This window comes from Mobula birostris, chromosome 8, assembly GCF_030028105.1.
Source record: "Mobula birostris isolate sMobBir1 chromosome 8, sMobBir1.hap1, whole genome shotgun sequence".
In the NCBI taxonomy this organism is placed as follows: domain Eukaryota; kingdom Metazoa; phylum Chordata; class Chondrichthyes; order Myliobatiformes; family Myliobatidae; genus Mobula; species Mobula birostris.
In genome coordinates this window covers 49,049,702-49,066,790 of record NC_092377.1, presented here as the reverse complement: position 1 = coordinate 49,066,790, position 17,089 = coordinate 49,049,702, and the positions used below count along the sequence as shown (strand labels likewise).

The following is a 17,089-nucleotide window of genomic DNA, read 5'->3' as shown; positions in this document are numbered from 1 at the left end:
TAGAGCGGATTCTCAGCACTGGCGCTCTGCAAAAACAAAATAAATAATTTGAAGTTGCTTATAAAAGCCGAGTATTTGTCGATCGAACAACTGGAACGAACGATATAGGGAGCCAAATGTTTAAAAATACTTAAAAAAAAAGTCAAACTAGTATTTGATTCACCGAATATTTGTTATTTTAGGTTGGTATTTCCATGCCACTTTATCTCATGATTCCGTAATTTACGTGTTCGTTACGTAATATTCACTTTCCAGATAGGGTTAAGATTAGTTTCACCCATCTCATTACGTAAGTTGGCCCAGAAATAGCTGCACTAAAACTATTGTTTGATTAATGTATTTTGAATATATTCAGTTTACTTTTGACAGCAATTAGTATTGGGTTTTCACATTAATTGTATATATTTTTAAAATAGGTCGTTTCGAGGAGAAACCCTGAGGAGGTCCAAGAGGTAACAAGTTATTAAGTATTGATCATTGTTGAATTAGATTTTATAATTGATTAAAAATATTGTAATGTCTTTGTTATAGAGCAGGGTTCCCAACCTGGAGCCATTGACACCTTGTTTAATGGTATTGGTCCACGGCATTGAAAAGGTTGGGAACCACTATTATAAAGTGACTTTACAATAAAAGATTAAAATAATGCTTGATTTGATGTGTGGGTATTGTTGGCAAGGCCAGCATTAATTACCCATCCTCAAATGCCTTTGAGCTGCCTTCCTAAATTACTGTAACTTCCTTCGATGAGTGCTGAATTTAATATCATTTTTAAAAGACTGACTTATATAGAATTTTGGAGATCAGGAACTATTTTTTCTTGTGTATGTAGCTGAAAATAGGATAGCAGTTTCTCATCTAGCTATGTATCAAGAAGCCAACTTCCTCGAAGACCAATTTCACAAACCTTCTCCAAATTCAATGCAAAAATTTATTTCCTCTTCTAGAAAGTAAGTTATGTGTAACAAATATTCTTCGATGTTTCCCCAGTTTAACAAAAACAAGTATTTTTTGGATCACAGCAGTATTTCACATATTGACCCAAATGTGTAACATTTTGTGAGAGTATAGTACTACCAAACAATCCAAAGTGTAACCCTAACATTCGCTTCTGGAAATGTATTTCTTACTGTAGCATTAATCCTTCAGCAATGTCATCTCTATGATATTTCATTCTTTATTGCCTACTTGGGTATAATACTAGTGGAATATATTCAGAGAAAACTTTTATTACATCTCAATGAATTAAATGATGTTGTGTGTCCTCTGTACCTCTTTCATAATATCATCCAGAATTGCTGAATGTCCTCCAAGCATTTGATGAAGAGTTTATACAGCTTTGTGAGATTGCATATCTCTTCTTGGAATTAAGTTAGTAAGTGCTTAAGTTATTGACCACTTTGATTGAAAGGTAGATGAAGCCTATTATGAAATTAATTATGTCCTATCAAACTTGTATGTATTACAATATTCTGAGATGGCCTTCATTTACTTTTAAAAATTCTGGTCAATGTGAAAACAAGCTTTCTCCAAGAATATGACTTCCATTGTTTGTGAATGTTTTGAAATTGGCTATCTGTTTTGTGTTATAAACTCTTAATATAACAAACGTCTCCATTATGGAAGTTTTATTCTGTGCTTTGAAGCACAAGGGAGTTGATTATTCGGCCCATATTTTAGACCACAAGACCGTAAGATGTAGAAGCAGAATTAGGTAATTTAGCCCATTGAGTCTGCTTCATTGTTTCATCATGGTTGATTCATTTTTCCTCTCAGCCCCAATCTCCTGCCTTCCCCATATCCCTTCATGTCCTGACCAATCAAGAATCTTATCAACTTCTGTCTTAAATATACATTAAAAACCTGGCTTCTGCAGCTGCCTGTGACAACGAATTCCACAGATTCACCGTTCTCTGGCTAAAGAAGTTCTTCCTCACCTTTGTTCTAAAAGGACTCCCCTCTGTTCTGAGGCTGTGTCCTCTGGTCTTAGACTCTTCCCACCATAGGAAACATCTACTCTATCAAGGCCTTTCACCATCTTCCTGTCCCAAATTCAATATGCTTATGTTGTTCCTTTATAGGCACTTTTCAAAATCCTGCATTTTGTACAGGCATCCAGAACTATTTTCACCTTTTGCTGAAGGAGAAGTTTTTGATAAGGCAGTTTTATTTTTATTTACAACTTTGCAACAAACAGTACCAGAATTTTATTTTTTTCTGCAAAAAATGTAGTGATGCCAACTAAATCGGTTTATAATGGGAATAAGTTTTCCAGTATTCACAGAAAATACATTAATTTTGGATTTCATAAAAATTGCAGCATATTCCAAAATCTTGACTTCTATTTGTAACTTAAATCAGACTCTTTGAGGAGCTTTGCCCCTCTGTATCGATTGCAGGTATTAGAAATCACTGTGCGTTAATGATTAAAGAAGCTATACAAAACTTGCTCAGTAAGGCACATTGTTGCACAGAATTTCTTTACTAAAGTAATAAGTAAATAATAATTCAGTTTGTAGGTCGTTTTACAGATTGCTTGTGGAAAACATTTGAATAGATTGCTGAATTTTACAAGATTGAATTTCAGTTATTAATGGAATGTTACAAAACAGTAAAATTTGAGTGTAGATCTTTGCTGTACTACTTCCAGAAAATTGGATGTACTTGGTTACTGGAAGTACCCGTGGAAGTGGCCAGTTGTGGTAGAGCTTTAGCAGATGGTTAGGGACAAATCCACCTGTGTTCATTATCCTGGACAGGGAAAGGAGAGCTAGAAAGTAAAAGATAGTACTGCTAAATGTAATGTTAAGAATCTAATATAGTGTAGGAGCAAGTGGATTAATATTGCGCCTAGTAACCTTTAAAAATTGCCAACAATTTTTAAACCTGGATGTAATCTGATCTTGTGAATGCTTGTTAGGTGAACAAGGACAACATAAAGAGGGGTGGGATGAGTTGCATTGGGATAGATATTTGATTCAAAAGGTCTTGAAAAGGTGGAGTACTAGTGATTTGCATCTTGTGGAGAGATAAATGAATTATTATATGACAGAAGGAAATGGGGTGTGCACATAATTTGCTACAACATAAAAATATCTGAAGGTGATGGAGCTTTTGGCAGATGTTTTCTGCTGACTTGCATAGCTGGGCCAAATAAAATCATGAAAATAGTGAAGTTCAAGGCAAAGGCAGTATAAAAAATTTGATCCACTTACACTTCTAATGCTGTCCTGCTTGCAAAAGAGACTATTACATCTTGGAGGCTACAACTGACAACTAGAATTAATTTTGGCTCTAACTCTGGAATAAGTTGATTATGAAGGTAATTGCTAAAGCATAAATTACGAATAATGTAAAGAAAGCTAAGTTCTTTCGAAGACCAATCAGTATGTGGAATGGCTTTCTAAATGTAAATATTTCATAGTTTTTCAAAAATCAAATGGATGGCCTATCATTTTAGCTGTAGGTTGCTTTTGAATGGATTAAGATGCCCTAAGGGACTAACAGTATAGTTAAGTTCAAATTGTAAATATTTTATCTTTCTTTCTCCTTTTCAAGTACCTTGTGTTTAGTTTCTTATGTAATAACCTATAAAATTTTATGTTGCTTTTGGATGAAGGTATGGGCCAAATTATTCTCCACCCAGTTTGCCACTGCACTTATCTTGGGTGCTTGATCTAATCAAGTTCTAGCCCTTGATGCGGTCTGCTAGTGGTAGTTCTCTGCTAATCAGATGTTTAAAACAAAATGAAAAGTAAAGAAATTGATTTAATCAGTTAAGAACTTTAAATTTGTCCATGTACATTCAACTGAGAAATTAATACAATGATGAGAAAAAATGCCTGCAATCACTTTTTTAATCTAATTAATTCTATTTAAAATACTGCCCTGCTATTTCAGTGCCAGACTTGGTTATGTTGAAGTTGAGGGCCAAAATCAGTGCATTTAGGTCAATAAGTTTATGCTCTTGTCACTGGACCGGGTGCCAGTCCAGCAGTGGAAACAAGGTGAGATGTGATGGTATGTGCTCCTGATTTTTCCCATGGGGGTATTTTCCCCATAAAATGTGCCAAGTTGTGTTTCAGCTCCTCTACTTTTGGATTTCATTGACATCAAAAACTCTGCTTGCAAGGAGAGAAGGAAACGAAAATCTAGCCCATTTCAGTGATACAGACTGACTGCTCTGGGGCAGGATAGTTCATATATTATGCATGAAATCTAAGTTGTGTTATTGTTCTAATTTGGGGTGAGGGGTTGGAGAATAGGTTTTGTGAAATAATTTTCTTTTATTGTGTTGGTTTAAAAATAGCCAGTTAATGTGGTATAATTCTCTTCTAATATGAAAACTGCTTACAATTTGACTGTGGTTAGATTATGTTGCAGGAGGTTTATTAAATATTGCTATATTACCTGCTTGTATACATCTTGTAACTTAATATATGCAATTTAATATAGACTTTTAAAATGATACAAAATTGGCTTTTGAAGACCTCTGCCTCAAAGTTCTTAACCACTATTTCCCATGTTCTAGATATTTAGTTCTAAATTTACAGTCTGATTAGCATTTTTATGATACCTTCATTAAAACAGAAGTAAAGCTTTGCAATAGTTAGACAATACTCATACAGCAAATCAGATAATATGACAAAGCTTACTTGCTACATAAGATTGTGGGTTGGAAGCATTTGGTAAATTGGTGGCTGTTGGCACTGAAGCTTTTGGCAGCAATGTTAATGCCTTCAGAGTTTTAATTTTTATTTAACTTTGGTTCAAGTCTAACATCAAGTATGTTTTAAGATATTTGCACCATTATTCACATTAAGTGCCATTCAGTAAGTTGGGGGAAAATGTTGCCTCGATTTTTTGCTAATTTTTTATTCCTGCCTGAAGGCATTAATTCTCTGTGATGCAATACTTTTCATGTATGAGCCTAATAAGTGAACTTGGTGAAACATCCTGGCCATAATTTTGTCAAGTTTAACATGACTCTTATGAGAACACCTATTAACAAAGGATTCACATCACTGAGATTAATTGTGGGAAATAGCCCATTAGTGACAAACTGACCTGTCACTGATCGGGAATTGAGCCTCTAACTAACGGTCTATATTGAATAGTTTAATGCAATGTTACAGTTAGTCTCTTAATTGTTAGAAGTTAATACTAGAGCAATTTCTTTTCTCTGTCAACATAGTTTCTGTAATAGTATATGCAAATAATCATATTGGTTTGCTAATTTCTGACTTTACCCCCTTGTTTCAGATAGTAGTTTGGAAACGTTACAATGATTTTAAGAAACTTCACAAAGAGTTCTGGCAGCTTCATAAAACTTTATACAGGCATCCAGAATTATTTCCACCTTTTGCTAAAGGAAAAGTTTTTGGTAAGGCAGTTATATTTTTTTACTTTTAACTTTGCAACAATACAGTATCAGAATTCTATTTTTTCTGCAAAAAATGAAGAGATGCCAACTAAAATGGTTTATAATGGAGAATAAGTTTTCCTGTATTCACACAAAATGCATTAATTTTGGATAATAAAAAATGCAGCATATGCTTTTATTTCAAAATTTGATTTGTGTGTGAAGCAAATGCAGTGCCAACCGAATTCTGGGGAATTAATGTGAGGAGATTAGTTGCAGAGTGGATGGGCCATGGTGTATTAAGGGTTAAGTGTGGCTTATTAAACTAGAAAAAAGTTAAAAGTGGCATTCTGTGAAGTTTCATGCTGATATTTGCTGTACGTATAAAATTAAACCCTGGAATTGAATTTGCAGTTTCTAAATTTACCTCCTTGAATTTTGGGGCAACATTAATACTGAAGTAAACTGTAGCACAATGTATGGTGTTAATAATGCAGAATGGATGTATAAATGAACGGACTTCAAGGCAGCAAATTACAAGATGCTGCATTTCATTGGGAAGAATCGGAGACGAAGAAACCATGAGTTTAAGGGGGCAAAGAGATTAAGATTGCGATTTATTTCATAACTGATCCAGAGGATGCACTTTGAAAACGAATGAAATCCGTCAATATCCCCTTTCTCCAGCTTTGCCTTTTATTTTTCATTTAATATCCTCCGAAATGTAGAAGGGATTTTTTTTTCCAATTTCCAGTGAATTGTTACGCCTTTGTAGCTAAATTGGTTATTCATCTCCTGTGCTAACTTTAACAAATGGTTAAATGTCCCAATGGCTGCAAATGATGCCTGCTGAAGTATTGTTGATATTGGTGGCCATTCTTTGATGGGTTACTACAAAGTGATTATATGTCTTATGATTAAAGGTTTAATAATATTTAAGGAAAAGCAATGGCAGTAAATGGACAGTAAAACCTCAATTGGGAATGGTCTGGCAGTTCGATGATGTCAGCAAGAAATGGGAATCTCTGATTTAATATCTGAAGGATTCGACAGAGATTCCATCCAGTAACTACAACAGACTGGATGGAGCCACTGTAGCAAAAACTTCAATTATACTTCGTTAAAGAAAATAATTAATATTCAAGTTATTGACTTTACATAAAATGTTCCATGAATAAACAAAAATAATAGGATTTTCAATCTTTTGGTTTTTGGTTGCATTTGAAAAGAATTCTCAGAGAGCTCAAATGGTATGTAGAATTCACATAAAAGTTGCTGGTGAACGCAGCAGGCCAGGCAGCATCTCTAGGAAGAGGTGCAGTCGACGTTTCAGGCCAAGACCCAGCAACTTTTATGTGTGTTGCTTGAATTTCCAGCACCTGCAGAATTCCTGTTGTTTGGTATGTAGAACTGTCCATATCGCATCTGGTGCACTTAAAGATGGGTGAGGATTGTCACTCTGGTGAGACCTATAGCAGGCACTGCAAAATTAGATTGAGTGAATTATCTAGAACCCAAATCCATAATCTCTTCAACCTGAAAGAGTCTACAAGCGAACAACTGCTAGTGCAGCAGTCCCCAACCACCAGGCTGCGGACTGGTACCAGCCCGCAAAGCTTGTGCTACCGGGCCGTGAGGAAACGATATGATTTGGCGATACGAGTCAGCTGCACCTTTCCTCATTCCCTGTCATGCCCACTGTTGAGCTTGAACGCACACGAGGTCCTTACCCGCGTGTCATCCATGTCAACGCGGGAAGAAGATCAACTCCTCGAGCTTGCAAATGACAGCGGGCTGAAAAGTATGTTTGACATAACATCTCTGCCGGCATTCCGGATCAAAGTCAAGGCTGAATATCCTGAGATAACCATGAAAGCACTGAAAACGTTGCTTCCATTTCTAGTATACCTCTGCAATGAATGCAATGAAAACTAAATTGCGGAATAGACTGGACATAAGGAACCCCTTTCGAGTATCGCTGTCTCCCATCACCCCTCGACAGGACTGTCTTGTTTTAGGGAAACAAGCCCAGGGCTCCCACTGATTCAGTGATATTGGTGTGTTGCAATGATTTTATATGTTCATACGGGGAAAATATGTGCTGTGTGTTTAATATCCAAACGTTACTTAAAATGTTAAGATGCTATTGAGTTATATAACCATATAACAATTACAGCATGGAAACAGGCGATCTCAGCCCTTCTAGTCCGTGCCGAACACAACTCTCACCTAGTCCCACCGACCTGCACTCAGCCCATAACCCTCCATTCCTTTCCTGTCCATATACCTATCCAATTTTTCTTTAAGTGATAATATCAAACCTGCCTCTACCACTTCTACTGGAAGTTCGTTCAACACTGACTTCGAGCTCCCCTGTCTTCCCCTGATAATTGACTTATCGCTATATTCATGCGAGGAAAATATGCGCTGTGTGTTTAATATTAAATTCGTTAGATAAACCCTTTTAGAAACGAAATTGAGTGTGTTAGCCACTTATCACCTATATTCCGGTCGTGATTAACACTCCCCCCACCCCCGAACAGAATCGCCAAAAGTGATTTGTAGAAAAAAATTGACACGTACACGCATGCGCACTGGTGCCTGCGCAAGGCTTCATGGTCATTGTAGTCTCTTCTGGGTAAACACAACGTATTTGACTGCTGCTCTTGTCCGTTGGCAACCCTACCCCCGCCCCCCCCCCCCCCCCAGGTCAGTCGGTCTGCAAGAATATTGTCAATAATAAACCGGTCCACAGTGCAAAAAAGGTTGGGGACCCCTGTGCTAGTGAGTTTCAATTGCAAACTATTCTTAGCTGTCCCTATTGTAGTCATTTGAACATCAACAAATTTGACATGGTTACAAGAATGGAATATGCTCGAAGTAGTTGGCACACTGAGTGGCTTTGAGGAGAAATACTTGCCCTGCCTTCCCCTCCCTATTTAGAGTTGTTTTGATCCACTTTCATTTCCTTTTTTGTTTCAAGCATTCCTATGGAACTAAAGGAAGGGCAACATCCATCTTTTTTCCCCTCATCTCTTCACAACATCTAAGGACCCAAATAATTCTTTGACTTGAAACAGCAATATACCCTCACTGCCAATCTAATGTTTTGTATTGGGTGCACAATATGGTTGCCTGTACACTGGGGAAGCTAAACACGGCCCACAGAAGTGACTGACTTGCAGAACATCTCTGTTCAGTCCATGTTGATCCTGAGTTTAATTTCTTTTTGTTCCCACTGATCATTCTGCATTTTCACCTACTTAATTAGAACAGTACAAGCTTGAGAAGAAGCAGTTCATCTTGTGTATGGGCAAGCTGCAGTCCTCTGTACTTAAATTCAGTATTAATGATTTCAGATAAACTGTCCTTTTATTCCCCCTCTGTACGGATGTGATTGTACCTCACTTTCAATTTCCATTTTCCTCTTGTTTCTAATTCCTGATGTTTAAAATATTTGTTTCCCTGACAACGTTGGTCTGCGCCTTGCTTCTTTCTACAACTTGAAACACACTCGCTTTCACAATTTTTCAGTTCTGATGATGGGCTCTGATCCAAATCATTGACTTCTTGTTTCACCCTAAGTGTGTAACATGACTTGTGAGTGCTTCTGGCAGTTGTTGTTTTTGTTTCAAATTTATTGCGTGTGTTTGATTAAAAAAAAACTCCACTGGGTCGTGTTGTATACATAATATTATGTAATCTGAACAAAGAAGGTGGGTGAAGAATTTTTGGACCTTGGGATGTGTGGAAAGTGCTTTCTTTTAAATTGTCTTTGAGATGAATCCTTGATATATGTGACCTTTCTTTTTATCTTGAGCCTGGTACTCCAATTTGTACTGCAAGGATAATATCCTTTCAAAGTATCTTTGAACAAATTTGAAACCTCTTGTGTTTCAAAAAATTGAAGTGTAGCTCTTTTTTCACACTGAGGTCAGAACAGATGCTGCCTGTGGATTCCAACTGTGTCGGTACTAAAACTGTATCATTGGTTTAAGTCAAAATGCCCTTGCATTTATATTGTTGACAATATTGCAAATGTTGTGTCAATTCATCTATGTTCTCTTACAGGATATCTTGTCAAAAGTTTCTAGAAATACAAATAAATTTGTGCAGAATTTCCCCAACTATTTATAAAATCTCAAATGAGGTCTGCCTCAGAGGAGCTTTTTATTTTTATGTGGATTGCAATTTTATTTGGCTATTTCTATATTGACTGTTAGCAGTTTCTATGCTGCTGAATTAACAAGTTTGCAATATTCTTGAATTTGTCATTTTAAACATGTTTTAAAGTATTCTTAAATGATGGGAAGATGGGTTATAGTCCTTGAATTTGTGACTGTCATAAAATCCATCCAGTAGTCAGGGATGGTCAATGTGTGGCAATCCAGATTGATTCTGAATAATTGAAAGAGTAGAAACCGTGAAACTACTTGGTGTGGAAGGGTTGCAATAGCAGATTAAGTGGCTGTGTAAGATCTAAGTTCAGGCAAGAAAATAAGGTTTTGGTGAGCAGGTTGTTGAACACTTCAATGCCAATCAGCAAATAAAATTTAGAGTCTGAATGAAGAATTTTTAATTGAGGGGAAATTAGTTTTGCTTTGGAGTTAGTGAGGTACTTCTCTGGATCACTGGGTTCCTTATGGTGACCTGGAATCTGGAACTGGATTGTATTTAAAAAAGAGATTTGCTTACACAAGCTCTACTTCTGCCTCCTTTCTCGAGAAAATGGTTGTCAAAATGTTTAGGATGTGGAGAAGTGAACATTAAAACACGTTCTTAATTTGAAGTAGAGGTTCATCTCAAATTCTCTCCAGTGGAAGACCCTGAATCTTATACTTTCTTGTCAGAACCTTCTATCACCAATTGCCTCTTAAGGTAACATGGACCAAGTGAATACGATAAGCCATTCATGTGTGGCTGTTGGGAAGGAACATCCAGTGACGTTTTTAGCAGGGCAGCACTTTGAGGTATTGATTGAGTACTCTGCCTGGTTTTTGTATTTTTCCAATCAGTGTTCATGGAGGGAACATAAAAATATGTGAAGGCAAAATCATCCTAAAGAAAAGTATAATCAAATTTAGTGCAGACAAGTGTGAGGTGTTGCACTTCAGAAGGACCAACCAGGGTAGGTCTTACACACACTTAGTGAATACTAGGTCACCGAGAAGTGCTGTAGAACAGAAGGATCTGGGAATACAGGTCCGTAATCCATTGAAGATGGTGTCACAGGTTGATAGGATTGGTCATAAAGAAAACTTTTGGCACATTGGCCTTCATAAGAAGTATTGAGTACAGGAGATTGGATATTATGTTGAAGTTTTACGAGACATTGGTGAGGCCTAATTTGGAGTATAGTGTGCAGTTTTGGTCGTCTACCTACAGGAAAGATATAAATAAGGTTGAAAGAGTACAGAGAAAATTTACAAGGATGGACTTATGAGTTATATGGACTTTATTCCTTGGAATGTAGAAGTTTGAGAGGAGAATTGATAGATATACAAAATTATGAGGGGTAAATGCAAGCAGGCTTTTTCCACTGAGGTTGGCTGGGACTATAACTAGAGGTTAAGGGTGAAAGGTTTAAAGTGAACATGAAGGGAAACTTCTTCACTCCAAAGGGTTGTGAGAATGTGGAACTAGCTGCCAGAGCAAGTGGTGCATGTGAGTGTGATTACAAAATTGAAGAGAAGTTTGGATAAGTACATGGATGGAAGGTTATGGTCCGCGTCCAGGTCAATGGGAGTAGGCAGTTTAAATGCCTCAGCATGTACTAGGAGGGCCGAGAAGCCTGTTTCTGTGCTTTTCTATGACTCAAAAAACACAGGACACCAGCACACCAAGTCCTGCTTTTGTACTGTTTGTAATTTAAAGTAATTTTATGTCTTTATATTGTACTGCTGCTGCAGAACTCCTGATTTCAGGTCATATCAGACGTAATAACACATCTGATTCTGAAGATGCGATTTAAAAAAAAATCAGGTGAGAGAAATTGTAAGGAGGGAGAGAATGGAGAGGAAGCCATGTGTCCGAGTCTCTTGTGACTGAAAGTTAATACTGGAGCAATTAAATTAGTGGATAGTTGGGAGTGTAGCTATCTGAAGGCAGATGTGAATCCAGAAAGTGGAAGGGGTATTCCTGCTGAGAGAAATTTTAAAAATAATGAGACTTGCTTTCCTGGGAATCAGCCTGCTGAGAAAAACCACACCCATCTGTCCTCTTGTTTAACTTCTACATCTGTGTACTAGAACATAAAAATGTACAATGCGTCTGACCAGTATATTTGTTGTACTTAACATCAGCTCCACAGCCGGTCTAGAACATTCCAAGCAAAGGGACTAGTTGCACTTGTGGTTCCAGCTTTACAGCAGCCATTTAGTTAAGTTTCTGTTCCTTTCCACTTTTTCACTTGAGATTATTTGTACTCCCCTCTGCAGTTTTCAATGTCTCTCCATTCATGGGAATGGCTGGGTTGTCATGGTAGCACTGACATCGGGTCAGTGAAGTATCAGGATTGATGTTCTGTCACTTTTGCAAGTTTCTCTGCTGACATTGCAGTGGCTGCTGTCCTTGCCAGTTTTCAAAATGGTACAAATTCATGCTAAATGTGCACACATTGCTTGCAAGAAATGAGTCAAATCTGTGTGCATTTTATCAAAAGTGGTGGGTATTTTAGACTTTTTTTGTGCTTCTGGTTTGATTATTCCTGGCTTTTTGCTGTGTGATGTTTAGATTTATTTCTCTCTGAGGTCTGAAATCATTATTTGTTCTGTCTTGTGATTTTTTTTTTTGTTTCTGTATTTTTGATGAAAATCCAATGGCAAAGAATGAGAGGCTTGTATTCATAAGATACATTTCATTGCTGTGTGCCCTTTGTTCATTGCTGATCAGTTTTTGGCTAATTATATCTAATGTATTTCTGTTGTCTGGAAAGGCAAAATGGTGTGGGTTCTCCACAGGCCAGGCTGCACCTATGGAGAGGGAAGCAGAAGTTATCACTGCAGCTCGATGATCCTCCTTGAGAATGGTGAAAATGAGAAAACCAGAGTGTAGAAAGTTGTAGAGGAGACAGGGTGACAAGACATTTCATCCTGTATGTTGGGGTAGAGTCCAAGGTTGCCAGGTATTGTTAAGGAATCTTGGAGGCCTACAATGCATGCCATCCAAGAGAGGTGATCTGTCAATATGACTGGAGGAAGGTGAATGAAGATAGTCGGAAAGAAACACAACAATTATGTAGGCTGTGTGGTGCAGAATGTAGCAGTTGCAAGAAATCTAAAATAAGAGAGTGTTCAAAATATCTAACTGATCAGATGTTATCTGGAGAGAGGGAGAGGGGGGAAAAAAGCTGGATCACTTTGCAAGAGAACTGGCCAAACACAAACACTAAATTGTTGAATTTGGTACTAAGTCCAGAGGGTTGCAATGGTCTATGTAAAGAAAGAGCTGCACCTCAAGCTTTTATGGTGCTTGGTTGAAAAATGCAAGAGAAGTCAAGGAGGTGGGCCCAAGAGGTGCCAGGGTTGATGAATTTATGTGATGGTGGTCTGGAAGCTAGTGGTCATCCCTGAGGAATGTTTAGTCCTTCATTAAAGAGGAGACCATATTATGAACACAGAATCTAGTGCACTAAATTCAAAGTGCAGCTGAATAGATGCTTTGCATGGATGGAATGGTAGGAAGAGATGAGGTGAAATAGTTGCATGGAAGAGTGCTTTGAGAAGGGAACGTTAAGTGAAATAAGAACCTGAAGAAATCATCTGTTCCTTTTAGAATGCTGAGCATGGAAGAGAGGGTGAGATGTGTCCAAGGGAATCGGGAAGGAGGAGTTGGAAATTATGGAGGATGATTTACAAATTGGACATTGATAGGATGGAAGTTATTAACAAGAGAAACCTTATTGATGTGCTATGTTGACAAGATTGAGAGAAATGATCAATCATAGAGAAGAAGCTACAGTTAATAAAAGGAAATCTTTGTGAAGTGCTGTATTGAATTGAATATTTCTTTCACTCGCACTTTCGAGAAATACTTCACACTGTTTTGGGAACTGGTGAGTTTGTTTTCTAAAATTGTAAGCCATCACAACAGTAGTTATATATCCACTGCTAACACTAATGATGTAAGGGCCTGGCACAACTGGGAGAACTTACTCATTTCCAAGGAATGTGAAAATTTAAAGGAGCTGGAAATAATTAAATCTGCCAAATTGTTAAAATCCGAGCAGATTCACTAATGTCATTTATGGATAAAAGCTTGTTCAGTATGTTTATAGATCTATTTTTGAAGCTCTAGTATTGCCTCGGCAGGTGAATAGAGTAAATTATATTGTGTGTAAAAGCTACCGACCGAGTAAACTGTCATTTCTTTATTACAAAAAAAAGTCTTTATTACTTAAAAATCTTAGTGGTAGACCTGTGTAATTTCTGAACTTAATATAAAATTAAAAAGAAAATCAACATGAATTGATTAAAATTTTTTTTCACATTAACCTTTGTTTCACCTGTTCCGGTCTTCGCTTCTGCTGCCTCTTACTTTTGTCTTTTGGTTACTTTGCCATCTACTCCCTTTTGTTTTGCTGAGTAGTTTGTGATCTTTAAAGCGTAATGTATTTTTTTTAGTTGAGTAAGCAGACATGTTCAAGGTGATCTTTAGTTCTTCCTTCAGTAGCTCCAGGCATCTGCTTCCTATGAATGAGGGCTGATATTTAGAATACAAAAATCAATGCCTTTCAAATTGATTTTCAAGTTTTAATTTGAGTTAGATCAATGAGATAATAGCAATATTTAACAGTAATCCTACCAATGAATACACGCCAGACTGCCGATGCTGGAAATCTGGAACAAAACACAGAAAATGTTGGAGGAACCTTCAGTTGAAGCAAGCAGCTGAGAAGAAGAGTGGAAGAAATCGGGTAGAAAAAGTAGTTTTTTTTTAAAACACTGCTCAGGGAGAAGGGTCTGCACTGCGCAGGCGCGTGACGTAGCGCGCCAAGGTTTAAAAAGAGAAAATTTCAACGGTTCTTGTTTCAGTCGAAGCAAGCAGCTGAGAAGAAGAGTGGAAGAAATCGGGTAGAAAAAGTAATTTTTTTTTCAACACTGCTCGGGGAGAAGGGTCTGCACTGCGCAGGCGCGTGACGTAGCACGCCAAGGTTTAAAAACAGACCGCCATATACAGCGGCCATCGTTGTAGCGGCCATTGTCGGAGTGGACTGAGTCAGAGTGGGACGGCTTTGGCTCAGACAGGCTTCGGCGAGAACAGGCAGAGGCCAGGGTAGGTTCTGGTAAGTTTTTTGTTCAGATTGTTTAGAGTAGAGAGAATGCCAGACAGGATGTTAGAATGCTCTTCTTGCAGGATGTGGGAAGTCAGGGAGCCCTCCGGTGTCCCTGACAACGACACCTGCAAGAAGTGCATCCAGCTGCAGCTCCTGACAAACCGCGTGAGGGAACTGGAGCAGGAGCTGGATGACCTGAGGATCATTCGGGAGAATGAGGAGATTATAGATCGTAGCTACAGGGAGGTAGTTACGCCAAAGGAGCAGAGGACAGGAAATTGGGTTACTGTCAGGCGAGGGAAGAGGAAAGGGCAGGCAGAGAAGGGTTCCCCGTGGCCATTCCCCTCAACAACAAGTATACCGCATTGGATACTGTTGGGGGTGATGACTTACCTGGGACAAGCTGCAGTAGCCGGATCTCTGGCACTGAGTCTGGCTCTGCAGTGCAGAAGGGAGGGTGGAAAAAGAGGAGAGCGGTAGTGATAGGAGATTCGATAGTTAGAGGTGCAGATAGGAGGTTCTGTGGTCGTGACAGAGAATCCAGGATGGTTTGTTGCTTCCCGGGTGCCAGGGTCAAGGATGTCTCTGATCGCTTGCATGACATTCTGAAGTGGGAGGGTGACCAGCTAGATGTCGTGGTGCACATCGGTACCAATGACATAGCAAGGAAGAGTGAGGAGGTCCTGGAGAGTGAGTATAGAGAGCTTGGTAGGAAGTTGAAAAGCAGGACCTCAAGGGTGGTAATCTCAGGATTGATACCTGTGCTAGGTGCCAGTGAGGGTAGGAATAGGATGCTCTGGAGGATGAACAGGTGGCTGAGGAACTGGTGTAGGGGGCAGGGTTTCAGATTTCAGGATCATTGGGACCTCTTCTGGGGCAGGTGGGACCTGTACAAGAGAGACGGGTTACACTTGAACTACAGGGGGACCAATATCCTTTCAAGTAGGTTTGTTAATGCTATTGGGGAGGCTTTAAACTAGATTTGCAGGGAGATGGGAACCAGAGTGCCAGAGCTGACAGTGTGGCTGGGGTGAAAATAAATGATGTTAGAAGTTCAAGTAAATCCGCTGATAGAAAGATTGTGAGTGGTGGTAGAAATCTTCTGAGGTGTATATATTTCAATGCTAGGAGTATTGCGGGGAAGGCGGATGAGTTGAGGGCGTGGATTGACACGTGGAATTATGACGTTATAGCAATTAATGAAACTTGGCTACAGGAGGGGCAGGACTGGCAGCTTAATATTCCAGGGTTCTGATGTTTCAGATGTGATTGAGGCAGAGGAATGAAAGGTGGGGGAGTAGCATTGCTTGTTAGGGAAAATATTACAGCAGTGCTCAGGCAGGACAGATTAGAGGGCTTGTCTACTGAGTCCTTATGGGTGGAGCTGAGAAACAGGAAAGGTATGGCCACATTACTGGGATTGTATTACAGACCACCCAATAGTCAACGAGACTTGGAAGAGCAAATCTGCAGAGAGATAGCAGGCAACTGCAGGAAACATAAAGTAGTGGTGGTAGGGGATTTTAATTTTCCATACATTGATTGGGACTCCCATACTGTTAGGGGTCTAGATGGTTTAGAGTTTGTAAAATGTGTTCAGGAAAGTTTTCTAAATCAATATATAGAGGGACCAACTAGAGGGGATGCAATATTGGATCTCCTGTTAGGAAACGAGTTAGGATAAGTGACGGAAGTCTGTGTAGGGGAGCACTTTGGTTCCAGTGATCATATCACCATTAGTTTCAATTTGATCATGGACAAGGATAGATCTGGTCCTAGGGTTGACGTTCTGAACTGGAAGAAGCCCAAATTTGAAGAAATGAGAAAGGATCTAAAAAGCGTGGATTGGGACAGGTTGTTCTCTGGAAAAGATGTGATTGGTAGGTGGGAAGTCTTCAAAGGAGAAATTTTGAGAGTGCAGAGTTTGTATGTTCCTGTCAGGATTAAAGGCAAATTGAAGAGGAATAAGGAACCTTGGTTCTCAAGGGATATCGCAACTCCGATAAAGAAGAAGAGGGAGTTGTATGAAATGTATAGGAAACAGGGAGTAAATCAGGTGCTTGAGGAGTATAAGAAGTGCAAGAAAATACTTAAGAAAGTAATCAGGAGGGCTAAAAGAAGACATGAGGTTGCCTTGGCAGTCAAAGTGAAGGATAATCCAAAGAGCTTTTACAGGATTATTAAGAGCAAAAGGATTGTAAGGGATAAAATTGGTCCTCTTGAAGATCAGAGTGGTTGACTATGTGCGGAACCAAAGGAAATGGGGGAGATCTTAAATAGGTTGTTTGCGTCTGTATTTACTAGGGAAACTGGCATGAAGTCTATGGAATTGAGGGAATCAAGTAGTGAGATCATGGAAACTGTATAGATTGAAAAGGAGGAGGTGCTTGCTGTCTTGAGGAAAATTAAAGTGGATAAATCCCCGGGACCTGACAGAGTGTTCCCTTGGACCT

At 38.7% G+C, this 17,089-nt stretch overlaps 1 protein-coding gene across 4 annotated transcripts in view; it reads left to right on the top strand.

Moving 5' to 3' along the window:
* rps6kc1 (ribosomal protein S6 kinase polypeptide 1) overlaps positions 1-17,089 on the top strand; it is a 178,060-nt gene that overhangs the window by 381 nt on the left and 160,590 nt on the right. For all 4 annotated transcript variants that reach the window (XR_011886825.1, XR_011886824.1, XM_072265149.1 and 1 more), the window contains exons 2-3: positions 417-452; positions 5,263-5,383. Coding sequence is in view for 2 of the 4 variants with exons in the window: in XM_072265149.1 (XP_072121250.1) it covers positions 417-452; positions 5,263-5,383 (157 nt within the window). In the remaining 2 variants the exon portion in view is untranslated. The remainder of the gene's footprint in view (positions 1-416; positions 453-5,262; positions 5,384-17,089) is intronic.